Consider the following 20,002-nt stretch of genomic DNA (forward strand, 5'->3'; position numbering starts at 1 on the left):
ATTACAAACATACAAATAGCTTCATGAAAATAACTTTTCCTTAACATGCAGTGAACATGAAGCAGATGTGCATTCTATTTCAAGACCCTTCACCAGTATCTTCAGAGGTCTGGAGCTAAGGGTTTTCCACCTTTTCTTACACCAGTTTACTCTTCTGCATCAAATATAGTTTTCTGCTTTTGAAAAATAAAAGATATGATCCTGTTTCTTAAAACTTAAACAGTCAGAAAACCCTGATATTGGAAAAGCATTGACTTCAAAAGAGGGTCAATCTCAGCTACTCATGCTATTTAAAATGATGTAAGGTCAGAAGGGCCAACATTTGGTTATATCTGAGATAAAATTTGTTGTCATATTTCCCAATTAAAAAAAAAAACAGCTGAGAGGGGAGTCCTAAAAACTCTCTAAGGAAATAAGAGGCAATTAGAAGCCATGAAATAATTCAATAACGTGGCTAGTTACCACATTGGTAGCTAGAAACTCAATAGCTTTACTTTATTTCATGCAAATAGCTGATTCAAAAGTAATGGGGGAAAAGTCATTCACAATAGCATATATAAGAGTAAATGTGTAGGGGCGCCTGGGTGGCTCAGTCGGTTAAGCGTCCGACTTTGGCTGAGGTCATGATCTTGTGGTCCACGGGTTTAAGCCCTGTGTTGGGCTCCTTGCTAACAGCTCGGGCCCTGGAGCCTGCTTCAGATTCTATGTCTCCCTCTCTCTCTCTGCCCCTTCTCCACTCACCATCTCTCTCTTTCTCTCTCTTAAAAATAAACATTTTTTTAAAAAGAATAAATGTGTAAAGTCTCTATTTAAAAAGTTTAGATCTGAGGGCCATAAGAAAGGCTTGAAAACTGGAAACGCATGCTTGAGATAGTCAAGAGGACCCCATATCCCTAAATGTATCTATACATTTAATGTAACTTTAATAAGAACCAACAGAATTACTTGGGAAATGAAAAGTTGATTCTAAAGTTCACCTAGAGGGGTGCCTGGGTGGCTCAGTCTGTTAAGCCTCCCACTTTGGCTCAGGTCATGATCTCATGGTTCATGAGTTTGAGTCCCATAGCAGGCTATGTGCTGACAGTTCAGAGCCTGGAGCCTGCTTTGGATTCTGTGACTCCCTCTCTCTCTGCTCCTCCCCAACTCATACTCTGTCTCTCGCTCTCAAAAATAAACATTTAAAAAATTTTAAAAAATACAGTCCACCCAGAAAAATAAAGCTTATTAATAAAAGTCAGAAATTTTTTTTAGAGTTTATTTATTTAATTTGAGAACAGACAAGCATTAGCAGAGGTAGGGCAGAGAGAGGGAGACGGAGATCCCAAGCAGGCTCCACACTGCCAGCACGGAGCTTGATGCCTGGCTCAAACCCACCAACTATGGGATCATGACCTGACCCAAAAGCAAGAGTCAGAGGCTCAACCGACTGAATCACCCAGGTGCCCCAAGAATCAGAAAAGTTTTGAAAACCAACAGGAATTGGGGCTAGGGGGGACCAGAGAGTTCAACATTACCACATTTGCTTCTGATAGAGCTAGAGAAGTTTTCTATTGATCATGAATACACAAAACTCTGAACAAAATGATCCTGAAACTCCCAGGGGATATATTCACATATACTAAATTGCATTTCAAATAAAGATAGATTTTTTTTTCACTTAAAAGTATCAAGACAACTGGTTAGCCATTCAGAGAAAAGACATCAAGCTGATCACTGTCTTACCCCCCAACAAAAATTAGCTCAAGATGGATCAAAGACTTAAATATGAAACAATGACAACCGTAAGAGTATTTGGGGATAAAAAGTATAAGAGAATGTTTTCTTTTTGTAATTCTGGTAGGAGGAAGACTTGAGATAGACACAAAGCCTAGAAGCCATAAATGAAAATGTTGGCAAGCTTACATAAAATTTTAAAAAATATTTGCCTTGCAGGAAAGATACCAGAGACAAAGATAAACTGGGAAAAGTATCAAATACTTTGCCTATCTAAAGAGCTCATTTCCTCAATAAGGAATGCTTAGAAGTCAACAAAAAACAAAACACAACAAACACAATAAAACACAAAGCAAAGGTCACAACCAGAATGTTCACAGCAAAACATCATTTATGAGAAAGACATTTATCTTTGCTTAGCATTTAATAAATGCAAATTTAAATGAAATGCCTTTTCCCCCACCCATAAGAGTAGCAAAGATGAAATAGTATAAAATGCACTGTTAGGGAAACGTAAATTAGGTGCGGTCTCCTTAAAGACGTGCTCATTGCCTTCTAACACAATTTAAAATGTGTGCCCTTTGAACTAATGACCCTACTAGTAACTCATCCTGTAGAAAGACATCAGTTCTATAAAATATATTACAAATGGCTGTTCAAGGTACTGGTTAGGAATGTGGTCCCCTACCCTGTGTGAACGTTTTTGTTACCTGCGTTAGATAACCTCTGTGTGGTTTCTTAAAAAAAAAAAAAAAAAATTTTTTTTTTTTAATCTTTATTTTTGACAGAGAGACAGAGACAGAGTGCGAACTCTGGGGCAGAGAGAGACAGAGAGAGAGACACAGAATCCGAAGCAGACTCCGGGCTCCGAGCTGTCCGCACAGAGGCTGACACGGGGCTCGAACTCACAAACAGCGAGATCATGACCCCAGCTGAAGTTGGATGCTCAACCGACTGAGCCACCTAGGTGCCCCTGTATGGTTTCTCATCTGTAAAATGGCAATGAAAATATCTTCTTCGTGATTAAAGGAGTTAATGTACCTGTAAAGTACTTAGAACAGTGCCTGGTGTATAGAATCAAGTATCAACTATTCTGTTCACTATTGTTACATCTACAGGAATTTTTTTTTTTTTTTTATAATGCGGGAGACCAGGAAAGCCTACCTTGATAGGAGAGTAACCAAATAAATCAGAACACTGTCACACAGTGTGCTCTTGGCAGGTATTATAAAGAATAAAGCAGATCTGTATGTACTGATGTGGAAAGGGCTCTATGATACATTACTGAGTAGAAAGAAAAAAAAAACCCCACTTGGACAAATGCCTATGTGTTTGTGTTTCTGAAAGTATATTCCTCGTATGAAAAGATGTATGGAAGAAGAGAAATCATGAGTGGATTTTCCCGGAAAATTTCAAGTATTCAATCATTCAGCCAAGAGATATTTAAGGGCTTGACTGTATATTGGTGTCATTCCAGGTGCTGGGGACATGGCAGTGAAACCCTGCCCTTGTGGGGTTGTATTTTCTTGGGGAGTTTGGCAAGTCTGACCAATGACTAGATTATATAGTATATGGAATTAAAAAAAAAAAATAGAATCAGGGAAGAGGATTGTGGACAGCAGGGGTTAAGTTTTCAAGCAAGTCTCATCAAGAAGGTAACTTGAGAGTAGGCGCTGTTTAACGTGAAATACGTGTGCTTTACTGCTTTAAAAAAGACGAGCAAAAACCCAAGAACAAACAAGAGCTCCAAATGACCCCACCTCGGCCTGAGGCAGCTGATCGAGAAAGTTCCACCACCTCGGTTGTTGACAATTCATGTGCCTGTGCCTGAGAACGTGGCCTCAGCTTCATTTCTGCAAGTGCAGCCTTCCCACCACCAAAGCCACACTGAATGAACGTGGCCGTTCTGAGCGCTCGCGTTGTGTGCAATCCTCTTAGCCACAGAGTGAGCCTGTTCGGACAGCAGCGCTGGGGGTGGAAACGTTTTTCATCCATTTCTTTAGCAGATAAAGAGAGCAAAGGTGAAGTTTGAGTCACAGGGCCAAAAGGGGCCCTGAAAGGGCACCTTTCAACATTCACTGCAAGGAGCCGAGAAGAGGCTGGCGTAAGATCCTGACATAGGAGATGGCAGTTGACTTTCCAGCCAGTCACCGCTGCCCAGGTGCTCAGGCCACCACTCGCGCTAGCCTTCTCCAGCAAGCAGTTCCAGGTCACTGGACACAGACCGCTCTCTCCATCTGGGGCCTGGTACCCAGTGTGCTCGGAGGCACACACACCAGGCGATGTCCCCAGGCAGACAGCAGAGGGCCGCCTCCTCTCCACGGGGTCAGGCAGGACAGAGCAGGGAGACTGTATTCCCAAAGGGGATCCCTATGAAGTCCCGGGGGGGGTGACTGAGCGGTCATTTCCACAGCATGGAAATATTCTGTGAGTGTTTAATTAAAACAGGAAAGCGATATCAAGGTCACACGCCTTGCCCTTCCCCGCCCAAATGCTAGGCCATAGCCAACAACTCCAATTTGTAAGGCAGCTGGCAGGGAGAGGGGGAGGGTTAGGCTTGAAATGGTTTTCCTGGCCTGCGAGCAAGCATGCTATAAATAAATCAGGATGTTTTTAATGCATATCCATGGGTAATATCTTTGCTGCTGAATCACACAGGGAAAGCTCCAGGAACCAGAGCTCAGGAGGCTTGTACAAATCGGAGGCGGCTCCGTTCTATCCTGAGGTTTGGGCCTCAGGAAAGCTTCCTGTGACTCAGTGGATGCCTTGGCTGTGAGTGTTCCCAGGCAGTAGCTGTCTAAGCCTTCAGGGTCTACTACACCCTGCACAGAGCCTGAGGTCCAGTAGGAACCCTCTAGGTCCCAGCGAGCCACTTGTTCCTTTTGCTTACCAATGGCACAAGTTCAGAGGGGAGAACGAGGGAGGAACATCTGTTGAAGGAAACAGGTTGCAGCATTCAGTCCCACAAGGACCCAGTGTGCTCCTATACACACAGATGGGGCAGAGGTGGCTGAGTCCTCTTCCGAAATGCCACAGCCAGGGGCCACATGCCATGACATTGACCACACCAAGCAGCTTGACCTGAAGGGGCTCAAGGGTCACTCATTCTACAAGCGTTTGAATATTTGAGCACCTACTATGTGCCAGGCAGTGTGTTCGGCGTGCGGAAAGCACGCTGGGACTTCACGGTCAAGGAGGAGATAAAACCAATTCCCCAGGCAGTAAACAAATGCTTAATGGCGTATACACCAGTGTTGGCAGAATCTGGTGGACTGGAGAGCTCCATGTGGCAAGAGAGAGATTTACCCTCTATACCTCATTTATAAAATTACATATTTCGTTTTAAAAAGGAAAACAAAGGTCTTGGACCAACTGTGTGCCCAGCACTTTGCCATGTGCAGAGAGACATTTAGAAGACCTACCCCCTGCCAAGAGCCTACTGAACACACTTACAGAAGGATTCAGTGTGGGAGACGCAAGTGTAGACTGGACTAGGTGAAGGGCGCTGTGTGGAGACTAGACTCTCAAGGATGTGTGGTTCTTGATCTCCTAGGTTTATGGCCAATGGTGTCATTTCCAGGGTCAATCAAGGAGGATGACCCCACCAATTAGGCCAATGGCTAATAAGTCCCCAACTAGGATTCTAACCATGATTCTGTCAAACCATCTTTCTCAACTGTCATCTCTGTCTCTGTTTTTTTTTTTTTCCACAGAGAAGGGAGGGGAGGGGAAGGGAACACCCAGATGTGGGGGCAGAGGTAGAGTATGACTAAAGGCGCTGATGTGGGACAAGCATGATACCTGGGGAAGGGAAATAGTGAAGGGGTGTTTCTGATGCAGGTAGAGGATCCATCTTTAGTTGAAAGGAAGGTGGGGGAGAAAAAGCCTCCAAGAAGACTGAAGGTGACAGTATCTGGTGCTTGGTGGAGACACCATACAACTCAACTAGAGCCATTTCAGTTCATAAATACCAGAGAGCCCTAGGGTGCCAGGCCTTGCCCTGGTGAGTAGGATTTAACAAAAAAGCCCTCATTACATTAAATACCACAAGCCTCTTAACTCGGTCCATGAAGACAGCATAGGATAGTTGAGCCACCCATAGGCTGACAGCCAGCAGTGACAAATCCCACTGGGTCTCAGATTGACACAGTCAACCTTAATCTACCAACAAACCACAGCCCAGCAGCCCTACCCTGAGGAAAACCTTGTCTCAAAAAACACCCCTCAAGGCTTCCCAAGTGTGTTGCTCATTATGAGAACGGGGATCAGGAGACTCAACACCAGAAGTTCATGGGACTTGATAAGAGAGCCTGTAAAAAGATAGTCTGGACAAAGTGCTAGGCCCCCATCACCCATGCAGGAGAAAAACAGTGAGTTGAAACTTTGTGAAAGGGGCCTTCCTGCCAGAGCTCCTGCAGAGTCAGCCCTCAAATTACCTGGTTGGCCGCCGGTCATAAGTCACCAGATTCAAAGTGCAAACAACAAGCTTTATGGCCAACAGTCTCATTTACAACAACAAACTTTCAAGGCCTTTGCCCTTCCAGGTGCCAGAGCAGCAGCCCTACCCCTCGCGTGGCCCTGGGGATAGCTACATAAAGTCAATGGCGTCAGTTTCCCTCAACTGCACGCAAAAGGGGACAGGTAACCGTTCCTACTTAAAAGGGGTACTGTATATGGAGCCCTCTAGGCACTGCTGGTCATGAGAGGTCCTCAGGAAGCCGGGATCTCTTTCCCACTTCCGCTTCCCCCCCACCGCCCCGTTCCGGACTCCTGGCCAAGTACCAGGTGTCCTACCCGGAGGCTTCCTGAAGGAGAAGAAACCAAGACCTTCATACTGTCACTGCCCTCCACCTTGTGAGCCAAGGTCTTAACAACTCCTTGTTTCTATTTAAACGAAGGATTTCTCGTTGCAGAGGGCATCATGCACCTCTGAATTCTGACCCAGCTATCTCCTCCGACCCTACCCCACCCCTGCATCCTCTTCCACAGCTACCCACCACTTCACACATCCTAGAGGAGACTGACCCAAGGAGACCCAGAGTTTGGCTACCAGCTCCCCCAAAGAGGGTCAATACTATGGCCTGACCACAGAAGTACAGGGGCTGCTTCGCCTTCCAAACTCCAAATCTCATGTATTTATTGAGACATCATGGATTAAGAGCCTAGGAACTATCAGGCCCTGTGTCCTGGGGAAGAGTGAGCGAGAGAGCCCTTTTTCGATGCAGAGGCATGGTTGCTTAAAAGAGATGAAGACCTGGACGTATTTACAGCAGGTGTGCTGAGAACAATGACAGCTGACTCAGGGCTGCTGGGGACAGGTCCCCCTTGCAGGGTGCTGCCACGCATGAGAACCACCTCAGACTGCACCCCAGCTGAGGGTCCATGCATCTACTGGCCAAAAATAGGAAACAGACAGGAACAGAAACTTCATTCCTGGTTAGTAAACAATTGCCAAATCCTGGTTTGGTAAGTCACCTTCCCAGAAGCAAGAGGATTGTTTTTTCTTTCCCCAGGTTCAGTTCACATACCATCAACCATTTAAAGTGAGTAATTTTGGGGCAAGGGGGCGCCTGGGTGGCTCGGTCAGTTAAACGTCCGACTTCGGCTCAGGTCCTGATCTCACGGTTCGTGGGTTCGAGCCTCGAGTTGGGCTCTGTGCTGACAGCTCAGAGCCTGGAGCCTGCTTCGGATTCTGGGTCTCCCCCTCTCTCTGCCCCTCCACCTCACCCACTTGCATTCTGTCTCTCTCTCTCCAAAATAAAAATACATCAAAAAACATTTTATTTTAAACAAAGTGAATAATTTCGTGGCATTTAGTACATTCACAGTTTTGTGGAATCAACCACTTCTATCTAGTTCCAAAATACTTTCATCACCCCTAAGGGAAACCCTGGGCCCATTAAGCAGGTACTCCCGATTCCTTTCCCGGTCCCTGGCACCACCCACCAATCTGCTTTCTTTGTCTACGGATTTGAATGGGAAGGATTTTCAAAAGAGAGATTTCTCCCAGTTTCTAGTTCTTTCATCACTAAACTAGACCAGACTCACTGGAATGGAGGCACAGTTTGACCTTCGGTACTACACGAGCCAGGATTCAAATCCCAGTTTCTACCTTTCCTTAAGTGTGTCTAGTTTCTGTACTCGTAAACCTCAGTTTCCCCATCTGCGAAACAACCCACCTGCCTCCCAGGACCGTTTTGAAGATTAAAAGATAACCCCGCCAACACTAAGCCCAGCCCTGCCCCATAGGAAACAGTCAATGAACGGTAGCTGTAACATTGGCAGTTCTAGAAAAATGTCAACCTGAGAAGCATTAATAAGTATGTGAAGTCAAGATCTGCCCAGGTCACCACACAGGAAAACCTTTTCACGAATGCAATTTTCTAAGAGATCTGAAGAAAGGCTAACTCTGCACCTGACTGGTTGGACCATGGTTTTTCATGTCACACAGACAGCTTCAATCTCTGATGTTGGAAAAGCTACTTATTTCCCTGAGCCAATTCTCTCAGCCGTAAGATGGTGAAACCATCCATGTCATAAGGTTGCCTTAATGAAATGTTAAGAGCAGCTATTATGAGCTGGTGCTTAACTCTAACTGGCCTCATCTTCCTCTTCTCCATTCATTCTCGGACCCCGAGCCTCTCTATAGAATCTGTGGCCCTCACTGCATGTTTAGCACGGAGGCATTCGATCATATACTAACATTATAGTAGGGGTTTTTGCCCTGAAGTGTTAGAATATAGCCTGAGAGAGAAGACTATGTTAGGTCAGGACCTAGCCAAATACCTGGCTGAAATATTGTTTGGCCTTAGCCGTGTGTTGTTGTTTTAAATTAAGTTGGAATGTGTTTCTATCTGGGGGCACATCTACCTTGCATTTTGCTAGAGACCCCACCATCTGCATTTTCTTACCTACCATCTATTTAACTCTATGATCCGCCTGTTCTATAAATATCTGTGGCCCTTGTTCTAATTTTTTGTTCCTTTTATTGTGTCAAGCACACAAGTGACGTCTACAAGAATTTAGACCATGCCTCTTCTAAGAGGATTCTGTGTTCATCTCAAATACTCATCAATTGGAGGGGACCACTACAGAGTAACGCCCATGCTGCAGTAGAAAGGGAACGTTCAAGTGAAACCAATTATTCTGTTTTTATTTTTTACTAAATAAACCTTTTTTTTAAGTTTATTTATTTTGGAGAGAGAGAGAGAGGGAGACACAGAATCCAAAGCAGGCTCCAGGCTCTGAGCTGTCAGCACAGAGCCTGATGTGGAGCTTGAACCCACAAACTGTGAAATCATCGTCTGAGCCGGAGAAAGATGCTTAACTGACTGAGCCACCCAGGTGTCCCTAAATCAATCTTTTTAAAATCAAATGACATTTTATTATTATTTTAAGTTTATATATTTTAAGAGAGAGCATGCATGCAAGTGGAGGAGGGGCAGAGAGAGGAGGAGAGACAGAGTCTCAAGCAGGCCCGACACGGGGCTCAACACCACAGTTGTGAGATCATGTCGTGAGCTAACATCAAGACTCGGATGCTCAACTGACTGAGCCACCCAGGTGCCCCTAAATTGTCTTATTTTTTAGGACTCTGCTGCTGTTAGAGAATACCAATCATCTACAAATTGGAGCGATAGATCGATAGATTCAATCTTACTTTTCAAACCACCAAAGAAGATTAATACCCCAGAAGGTAGCAATCCCCAACCATGGAGTCCCTTCCCAAAGCTCACTCTTTTTTTTTTTTTAAAGTTTACTTATTTTCAGAGAGAGAGAGAGATCAGAGAGGGAGATAGAGAATCCGCACCGTCAGCACGGAGCCTGACACGGGGCTCGAACTGGTGAACCGTGAGATCATGACCTGAGCAGAAACCGAGAGTCAGATGCTTAACTGACTGAGCCACACAGGCGCCCCCCCCTCCCCACAAAGCTCACGCTTTGAAAGTCCTTGAAGTTCACCTTAGATTCAACATGTGGCCCTACCCCTTAAAACTGATCTAAGTCCGTTCAGAAACCATCCATCCCTCCCTCACCCATTAGCTCTCACCATAGGAAGGAGTCAAATTTCACAATGAAAACTGAAGAGGTCTCGGTTCTGGTCCATCTCCTCCAAGAGAGACAGGTGAAAGAAAATCCAGTCCACATGCCCCACATTCCCCCTTCCCTTCACCCCTCCTGATAAGGACAGTTTAAAAGTGTCCATTAGAGAGCTGGGAGAGAGAGAGAGAGTGCTGACACGTGCCAGGCACACAGCAGGCTCTAGACTGGCTGAAGCTGGGGGTTGGGGCGGCCCCTCGCCTCTGCCCCGTGCTCACAAGACCCCTTGCTAAATACTCCCTCAGGAAGGTCCCCTTACCCTGTGAGGGGGTCGCATCTGTTGGCGCTTCCTGCAAATGGGGTCTCCTGGCTCCGGGTTCCTCCTGGCACAGAATCCTTGTCCCTCTTCCCTCACCCCCAGTTCCTCCAAGGATAGGCTGGCTCCAGAGCATCCATGCAGAGGGATGGCTCGGCTCCCAGCGTCCCCAGTTGTGCCCTGTGTGAGCTGTCCCGAGTCAGGCCATGGCCAGGCTTTCTAACGTGCTCCGGGACTTCACTTCCTGGTTTTTCTTTCACAACTGAAAGTGGAAGCGTTCTGAGCAGGAGGAGAAAAGCCGCCAGGCTGCCTGGCTCCTTTTCAAAGCCCTTAACCCCAGCTCCTAAAGGCTGAAACAAAAGCCAGCCCGAATCGCACCATTCACCCTTGGCTCCTGTGACTGACTACCTTGAAATGAAGATCAAAGCAAAACTGGACTGACTTGAGGTGCCCGGAGCAGAGCACCAATGCCAGAAAGGGGACACCGCTCCCCGCCTCGACTCCCAGGACAGGAAGGTCCAGCCCGCTGTTGCATCCCTCCCGATGGTGGGGCACCTGGCACAGTGTCACCCTCCTCCAACCTCCGTCCTCCCTCCGCCTGCCTCAGTCCCCAAGCGCTTCTGATAAAGCCAGTGGAACCAGCAATGACAGTGACCCAGACGGAGAGCTTTTGTTCTTTTCCTCTGACACAATCAGCTGCCCATCCTTTTCACACCTTGAAATCTAAATTAAAAAATAGATTCTGCTGCCTCCTTCACCTCCAATTAAAGCTGGGAACTTTTGAAACCACAGGAAGGCAACGAGTACGTATGTCCTTAGCTGTCCAGTTGATCTCGTATCTCGCAGCTTCTGGAAAACCCACTGTACGTGCATGAGCCAGTTGACAGGAAAAGGCAAGTCACTTCTCAGTGTTACCGGAAAAATTGTTCCGAATGTGCAGACCCCTAAAAGGGTCCTGGAGATTGGTCTGCAGGATGTCAGAACCTATAGTAGCTTCAGAGGATTCACCTCGGGCTGTGGCCACAAAAGGGTGCAGGAGCTCCCATTCTCGGATTCGGAGGCAGAAGTCATGAGTTCTCCGGCTTCTTCCTCCTCACCCCCCACCTTACCTCCCAGATGCCCAGTGGTCCCTTCAAGAAGGCTCATGGTAAGTCTGACACAAGCCTGACCCTTTACCAGAGCTAGATGAGGGTTCATTTCGCTCTACAGAGAAGAGATCCTAAAAGCCTCCAAGCTAAAAAGCAGCCAGGGCGAGCCAGGTCAATCTCAGAGAATGGCACCTGATCCCTGGGCCTCACAGGAGCCCCACTTTAGACGTAGAAGAAAGACCAAGTACGGGAAGAGGAGGTTAGCCACCCTGTCAGTCTAGCTTATTGGTCATTTCGTGGCTGGAGGGACACTTGGCATTGCTTAGTTTCAGGAGCTCATTCCTTTGAGAAGCAGCTCGGTCCAGCAGAGGTCAGAGAATGGCAGAATGGATGTTAAGTCTCAGCTATTCTAATACCCTGAGTGCTGGCTTCTTTTACCAGCTGAATGGAGAGCGCTCAGGGCCAAATGAGCTTTTCCTTTTATTATTATTAATTAATTAATTTACTTTTTACTATTTTCCTCCAGGTGCGGGTACTCAAGTTGAGAAGTGCCTCGATCATTTACAAATTCTAGCAGAGCGGCATTCCTATTCGATCGTATGCACACGTCAATAACACTCTCAAGATTTCAGGAAATAACGGGAGGTTTTGACAACACAAGAATTCTGTATTCTATAGCAGCAGCCTAGGGCGACAGGACTGGTCAGAAGTCTAGTCTTAGCCACACAACCTGCGAACTAGTTAGCCCAGGCCAAGTTGTTGAACAGCCCAGACACACTTTATTCATCTATGAAATGGGAACAATACCACTTACCTTCTAGAAGCTGGTGAGCAGATGAGGTAACACAGGTCACACACCTAGTACAGACCTCAGCACCCAAGGGAACGTCTGCTGAGGACTGAAGTTCTCTCCCCCCCAGTCCCTTCCAAATGGGAATCCCTGCCATCAGCAGCTGGCAAATAGCCCTTGTAACCATGCTGACACAGAAATTTTTGAATGGAAGATGAAGGAGACATACATCTTGGTTTTGTAACTCTTAAAATGTTTGCCTATTTTAGTTGGATTCAGTGAAATTAACAACTTTCTCTCCCAAATCCACCTCGTGCCAGCATTCATAGAGCCTTGATGTCTCCACGCCTTTCCACTTGGTTTCTGCTTTGCCTCCCCACAAGTCAGCTGAGATTACTACTAAACCAAATGTAATTTCATATAGTAAAAGAGCTCCAAGGCTGAGGAGAGACACGTGTCTTCCCTCCCCACCCCTGCCCTTGCCATCCTGTCGGTGTAGAAACCAGAGAGTAGATAGCGTTATTGCAGCTTACCTTGTAGGAATAGGCTCACTTCCCGGGGCCAGGAAAGGAACCCCTGACAGCTGGCAGCACTGGTTCAGCACCACATTCAGATACCTCTGTCCTTTCCTCAGCTCCTGCAATGAGGCCACATCTGAAGCCAATGCGTGCTGCCCTGAGAGTCACCAAAGACTCTCCTGGAACCTTTGTACCCGTTGCAACAGAGGTTCAAAGGTAGAAGTTACCTGTTCCAACACTTGAAATAACATCCAACTGCAAGAAGCACAGAATTTGGCAAAAGGTTAAAACAGAGATGGTTATGCAAGGGCTTAAGAGGAAGGAGAGGAAAAAAGATAGCCCTCTGCTCAGAAAGCTAACATGCAACAAGCAAAACCTTTATAAAGCCCATACCTCAGGGGAAAGAAAGTGGACAGACAGGGCTTGGCATCTGCCTTTGGGACAGAGTCCCTGAGACCATGATAGCAAGAGGGAGGTCCAGTGCACAAGAGGGAAAACTCGTTCCTTGAGTTGTGGTTGAGCAAAACATGAGAAGCCACGTTAATTGGCTCAAGCTAGGACTTTATGGATCAGATAAGAGAGGTCTGCATTTCGAGATGGGCCTTTTTCTAGAAGAGGCCAGTGACCCCTCCAGAATTAGAACATCTCCAAGACAATGCGATGAGGCAAGTGACTCTAGCATCCAGACCGAGGGACAAACCTACCTGGGTCATATTTAGAATGCAGGATCATGGATACAGGCTGCACCTCCCACGGATGTCTTGTGTGCCAGGCCAGCAGAAACTCGTGGAAATGCTGTACTAGGTTTCTTCTCATTGGATTCAGTCAAGCAGCCAGTAATATCAACATCAGAACCCAGTACCGCTTCCTGTTGACTCCTGTGTGAAGCAGTGGCCGCCACATTACCAGTGAGGCCTTATTAGGTCACATTCTCTTCCAGGTCTTAGGTGCATTGATTCTTGAAAGTCCCTTCTTTGCACACAGCCCTAGTCCTGCCTTAGTACCTGAAAGAAAAGGGCTTTCTAAGAAGTGACTAAAGGAGATACAATTCAACCAGAACTGAGGCCGTAAGTCCCACCTGATTGGATTCATGCCAAGTTGTGTTAACTGGCAACCTACTGACGGCATACCTGCTGGAGAGCGAGATACTCCAAGCCGGTGGTTCTCAGGCGTCAGCGAACATCACGACCCCCTGGAGAGCCTGTTCCAACACAGCTGGTGTCGGAGCTTCTGATTCAGTAGGCCTGGGTTAGGGCCTGCGAATCTGCATTTCTAATAATTCCAGGTGATGTGGATGCTGCTGGTCTGGGAACGACGCTAGGAACACACTCGGAGCCACTCTGCCTTCAATGAGCCCGACTGTTGAGATGTCAAGAGGGACTGTGTTTGGGGTAGTCTTGGTTATGGTGACCCTGCAGTTGGGGGGCGGGGCGGGCCATTTGGCACAGAGTAGAACTCACCGTGTGCTCCAGAAGAGAGGTGTTACTCAAGGTCAGTAGGCAGACCAGTCCCAGAGTAGCGCTTTGGCAATAACAGGACGTATTGCCATTCCCTGCCCCACTCCTCATGTAAATATATATCAAAGCCGCACAGCATGACAACTAGACAAGCCACGTGGGTATGAACACAGGCATATAGGGGGCATCACCTGATCCAACAAACTTAGCTTTATTCTTAGGGTACCTGAGACAGTAAAAATGAGAAACAGCTGAGGCATGGACTTTAGTAGGAGAGGGGAGTCCAGAAGCCAGGTCTCCAGTGCCCCATCTCTTGATAAATCATCATTTCCCATAACATCTCACTTCACAAAAACACGTGTGAGCTAAGGCTTCTATACCACATCCTCTATTTCTCCCTCCCTTCACACAGCCATATGCATTTAGAATTCAATACAAGCAAACTCCTTCTGGGTTTGAGCTCCCATAACCCTGACAAAGTGCAAACCTTAGTTATTGTTTTAGGTCATCTATAGGCAATGTGCTCAAGATGTGAAGAGTCTGACCCAACAGCTACAGTTCGGACACACTCACACATGGTGCTCTGGTCAGTGTGTTTACATGCCCTTCCCTTTGGTAGGGACAAAGAAACGACAAATCACCTACACAACAGTTCTAGAAGACCAGGAGCCAATACTCTAGGGTTTTGTAATACAGCCTTGAAAAAGCCAAGATACATCTCAGGATAGGGGCTGACAGCTCTTTAGAAACAGAACCCAGGTTTTCCCCATTTTTGAAAGCAGGGAAAGACAGACCTTATAAGCAGGTCAACTTTTTAAGTAGCCCCACAGTGCATTGATGAAGCTCCTCCCAGTTTGTAAAACTTTCCCAATCTATCTTTTTCAAACCTGTGAGGTATAAACGGGGATGCTGCCCTCAGCATCCAAACCTTCGGTGGCTGTTGGGGCCCGTGACAAGGGCAGTTACGATTCATGGCTTAAAGAACACTTATTTAGGAAGGATCTTTGCCTGTTCTAACAGCTAATGCAAGTCTTTAGAAGTAGGGCAACATGACCCAAGAAGAAAGAGTTCTAGACCTATCAACTGAACCTACTCATGTTAACTTAATACTGATGGCTCAGAAAGAAAGGTGAGATGTTCTTCTCTAGAGGTGGCGGAATAGGAAAGACATTGTGGTGGCACAGAGTGGGGGACTGTGAGGGACTGACCTTTAGCTTCCCACATGGCAGAGCTGACTTTGAAGTTTACCCTTCTACTGAGATGTGAAAAGGAAGGGGCAAAGTTCCTTAAACTCCTGCCAAGTGTGCCTTAATCAGCCATTCCAGTTATCAGAACTCCATACCCACCCTTTCCCTGGTTATCTGATGTTTCAAAAGGCTTATGGCATTCAAAGTACACCTTGCCAGGTAGCAACCCAAGGTTCTCATGCCAGCTCCTTTCTGAAGGCATTCGAGATGTTCATGAACATTACTGCGCACCTCCCGTGGGATACCGCTGTTCTAAGAACTTCATCTGCATTATCGTATTTAATCTCACTGCATCTCCACGAAGAAGTTGTTATTTTGCAGAAGCAAAGCTGAGAGGCCAATTAACTTCCCCAAGGCATGTGGCTAATAGCGGACAGAGTCTCAGAGTCAGATATTGAATTGAAGTAGCCTGGAGTCCAGAGTTCAAGGGTGTATCTATGAGTATGATCCATTCGATGAACCCTATGCAATCTTGTGTATATATATAACTACACACACACACACACACACACACACACACACTTATCTTGGGAACTTTCATTGGTCTCCCAAAGAAAATTAAGAACCATGGTCCTAGAGGAAGCAGGACACAATGCCAGCCATATGGTTCTGATGCCAAGGATGAAACAACAGCTACCTTTTCCCTCCTCAGAAGGGCTTTTTATCTGCCTGGATATCCTTCCTGCCACTGAACTCATTTCCCACGCACGGCCTCACTTCACACAACTAGAGGGGCCAATACACTATACATCCAGTTGCGCAAACCTCAGGTTGTTCTGCTCAGTTGTCACAGCTCCATGCTGGGCCCTGCTATCAATCCTGTACCATGGGGCATCACTGTACACGTGGGAGAAGCTGGCCCCCAGCTCGTTTTCATCAACCTGGGTCATGGACAGCTTGGGCACCCAGGCTCTTGAGGCCCACTTGCTCATTCTTTGTGGGAAGGAAGTGTTACTCAAGCACAAGCACTTGGTTGATGAGGCTGATGTTTGCACAGATTGCAATAAGAAGTTTTCCCTAACCCCAGATAGGCCACCCCCCCCCCCCCCCCGCAAAGAACACACACAGCAAATTGCCTCATAGACTTATTCTCAGGTTCATGATGTCAACAAGGTTGGAACACAGTGACACAGGCAACTTTCTCCTTTGTTAGCAAGAGCTTTCCAAGAGCGTTTCTGAATCAGACAGAAAGTGGAGAGATCCCCGGGAGAGGGGTCAGCTCTAAATTCCCAGAGCCCACAACAACCCCATAAAAATCATCGCTGTTTCCTGGCAGGTTAGAAAGGTAGCTCAGAGGGAAAATGGAGATCTGTGTGGTCCAATACGGTAACCAGGGCCTGCATATGGCTGCTGAGCACTTGAAATGAGTCAAGTCTACATTTAGAGGTGTACAAAACACACACCGAATTTTGCAGACTTAGTTTGAAGAAAGTAGCATAACATCCCCGATTTTAAAATGCTGATTACAGGGGCGCCTGGGTGGCGCAGTCGGTTAAGCGTCCGACTTCAGCCAGGTCACGATCTCACGGTCCATGAGTTCGAGCCCCGCGTCAGGCTCTGGGCTGATGGCTCAGAGCCTGGAGCCTGTTTCTGATTCTGTGTCTCCCTCTCTCTCTGCCCCTCCCCCGTTCATGCTATGTCTCTCTCTGTCCCAAAAATAAATAAAAAACGTTGAAAAAAAAATTAAAAAAAAAAAAAATGCTGATTACATGTTGAAGTGATAATATTTAGGATGCACTAGACAAGTAATTCTACCTGTTCCTTTACCTCTTGTAATTATGCCTGCTGAAAAATTTAAAATTAGGTATGTGGCTCGCACTGTATTTTCCTTCAACAACACCGATTAGGCCCATAAGTCCTCGGCCTGATGCCTACGGAATATAAACAAAAGGTGGCATCACCCAGCGGCAGCAGCAAATGTGTTATAACTGCTCTGGATGAACTTAAAGGCAGCAGGGTCTTCTACCTGTACCCCTGGTTTACACATCCAACAGAGTTTATGACCCTGACTGAATCAACAGTCCCTTATTATAAAACTGTTAGCATTCCTATCATTCCCTGAGTGTTGTTCCATGCCAGGCACTGTGCTGTGTGTCCTACACCTAGGACTCCATCTAATCCTCACGTGAGCTCATCAGGGTAATTACAAATAAGGAAACCAAGGTTTAGACACTGCGTAACTTGTCCAAATGAGCTCAAGTCTCCTGTGCTCCCAACCAACTCACTACACTGCATCCTCCAGGAGAGTGGGTGACAAACAGTAGATGGGGGACATCAGTACTCGGGGGGGGGGGTATGCCAACACCTCCTTCACCATGCCTTCAAGGACATGGTCCTCTGCTCCGCAGTCTTGGTTCACTGGGCTCTCTGCATGAGAGAACAATCCTGAGTGTGTGGCTAGAGAGCCATTTGGGAAATTTTCACATGAGTGGTTCAGGAATATCAGGAAGTGGGAGGGGTTCTGGTCTCTCCAGACAAGAAGCCAAAGAGGGTGGAGGAGTCAGAAGGGACATCCTGCCTTGCTTCACATGATTACATACCAGAGAGAGGCTGCCCAGATGACCAGCCGGCCCCTTATTGGATGGAGAAGCATATCGTGCTTAGGAGTTAAGTGTATGCTCACCAGAGAAAGATGTATTAAGGCAGGGGCAGGCTCTTTATTTGCTCATTTGCTCAGTGTTTGGGACACTGTGGCACAAAGGTGTTCTCGGAAAACTTACAATTTGATTGAAACTGGCTTGGGAAGTAATTGTATCACTGTTAATCATTTAGGATCTTTGATTACTGAGCAGACAGCTGCCCTCTCCCCCCCCCCCCCACCGTCTGAATGTTTTGGGTCTTCATGCTAAGGCTTTACTGGGGGGGTCAGGAGCCGTCATCTGGGAGATAGGATTGAAGACCACAAAATAAATATTCAGATCAGAAATATGGCATTTAGGCCGGATCCACCTGCTAAACTTCAGGTTATCCCTGTAGCCAGAAGAAAATTTGAAAGTATTGATCAGAATCCCTAGAAGGTGAAAAGCACTGGCCAGGTGTCAAAGACACGTTCCTGGTGGAAACAGGTGTGGGAAAGAACACCACATCACAGGTCAGAAGTCTTTTAGCAGCACAGAATAAATATCAGGTGGTTGAGGTATGTAAGAGGTCACGTCCCTGTGAAAGAGGAATCTTTGCCCCTCGCGTAAACATTTTCAGACACATGACTGGCATGTCTCCCTCAGAAAGCCAAGGTCAGTGGCCCATCCTTGGCCTGGTAGGAGAAGTGTGCTCATGGTTAACTAAAGGAATGGCTTTGGAACCAAGGAATCTGCCTTGTTTCAGTTTTGAGAAACACAAGTGCAACCTTTTCTCCCCTTTCCTATGCCTCGTTGAACACTTACTTACTAGAAGCTTTGTATTGACTGCATCACAACTATTTACAAGAGCTGAGAACACGACGGGGAAGATGAAAGTTCACACTGAAGAGGTTAATAGCTACCTTTTCCTTGCTCTTACTTCCAGGATGGCTAGTATAAGGTGTGGTAGATCTCCAGGAATGCTTCATTTAGGAACCTGTAAGCAGGACCTGGAACGAAACTTGCTGCCATCATCAAGCACGGAGCACTTGGTTCGCTAGAAATCTGCCAGAGTCCTAGGGTTTTAGGACAAGAAGCTCGTAAGGTCAAAGGGCTCTGGCCCCTGCCATTTTCCTACTTTACCAATAAGAAAACGGAGGCTCAGATTCAGTCTTATTTACTTGGCAAAACCTGAGGTTGATGCCTTTGCTGAGAACACACAACGAGATGCGAGAGAGTGTGGGAGAACGGGGGTGATGGTTGCCTCTCCTTCGGTCTTTCCCTCAAGGTGATTACAGGCTCATCTTGTTGTATTCCAACACCTTCTTCTGCTTCTGGACAAGTTCAGATCCACACATGCCAAACCTTTACTTCTTCTCTACACGTGATTAGGCTACATATTTATAAATTGAAAGGAGATGGTGGGGGCTGGGGGGAGCAGGAGGGGAGGGAGGGCCGCTGGAAAAAAAGCCAGAGGTCTTACTAAAACTCTACCACCCTGGACGCAGCTAATCTTACCTGATCATGGATATTGAACAGCTGGCTCTGAATCTGGTTTATGGCCCAGGCTGGTCAGCATCGAGGAACCCATAAGTTAGGCTAAAAGAACCCTCCCTCTGCAATAATCTCTTTAGGAAATAGAGATGGGATAAAGTAATTAGGAATCAAAGCACTACCCCACTGACATAGAGAACCAAACTCTGTACCTCTGCTGGCCATGCACAGTCTACCTTTGTTTTAAACCATCATCAGGTGGAACAATGTAGCTGCCCCAATCCACCACCGTGGCACTGGTAACTTGCCGGCATGAGAATCTCCTAGAGTGGAGGAGGGCTGGAGAAGCAAAGTGGAGAACCGAGTGCCCCCTCCTTGACACCACAGTGCCTACCCGGCCCCTTAATCTGCTTTTAACCTCAGACCTTCCCACTCCGGCCAGTCAAACGCTTCGCACAAAGTGGGTGGGCCTGTAACCATGGCCACCTTTCCACATGATGATTGCCATTACCTGGGCCGTTGCATCTGTTTCTCTCCCACTCTGAGGGCAGTGGAGAAATGGAAGAGACTGAGCTCAGCAGAGAATGATCAGAGCCTACGGAGGTAAGCCAGGTGCCTAGAGGTGTGTAGACTCAGGCCTCTGTGAGGTTCTTCTGGCCTGAGAATTCAGATACCATGAGTTAGAGCCCATGCTTTTCCTCCCCAAATCCAAGTCTGTAGAGTTTAGTTTTTATTTGTTCCCCCCCACCATCTCCCAGGGAGAGAAAGAGCATGCATGAAT

The 20,002-nt window shown here is 46.8% G+C and overlaps 2 protein-coding genes across 4 annotated transcripts in view; one reads left to right on the forward strand and one right to left on the reverse strand.

Moving 5' to 3' along the window:
- The window catches only part of ACSL5 (acyl-CoA synthetase long chain family member 5), a 44,776-nt gene extending 32,138 nt beyond the window's left edge, over positions 1–12,638 (reverse strand). Inside the window, exon 1 of one of the 3 annotated variants that reach the window (XM_060641490.3) lies at positions 12,481–12,638. Coding sequence is in view for 1 of the 3 variants with exons in the window: in XM_060641489.3 (XP_060497472.1) it covers positions 10,073–10,205 (133 nt within the window). In the remaining 2 variants the exon portion in view is untranslated. Of the gene's footprint in view, positions 1–10,072; positions 10,318–11,971; positions 11,997–12,480 lie in introns of those variants that run through there. The other 2 variants (XM_060641488.2, XM_060641489.3) reach the window with 2 other exon arrangements.
- LOC132685610 (guanylate cyclase 2G-like) overlaps positions 10,941–20,002 on the forward strand; it is a 56,411-nt gene continuing 47,349 nt past the window's right edge. The window contains 1 exon segment of the mRNA XM_078434102.2: positions 10,941–11,216. Coding sequence (XP_078290228.2) covers positions 10,941–11,216 — 276 coding nt within the window.

This window comes from Panthera onca, chromosome D2 (assembly GCF_046562875.1).
Source record: "Panthera onca isolate mPanOnc1 chromosome D2, mPanOnc1 haplotype 2, whole genome shotgun sequence".
Classification (NCBI taxonomy): Eukaryota; Metazoa; Chordata; class Mammalia; order Carnivora; family Felidae; genus Panthera; species Panthera onca.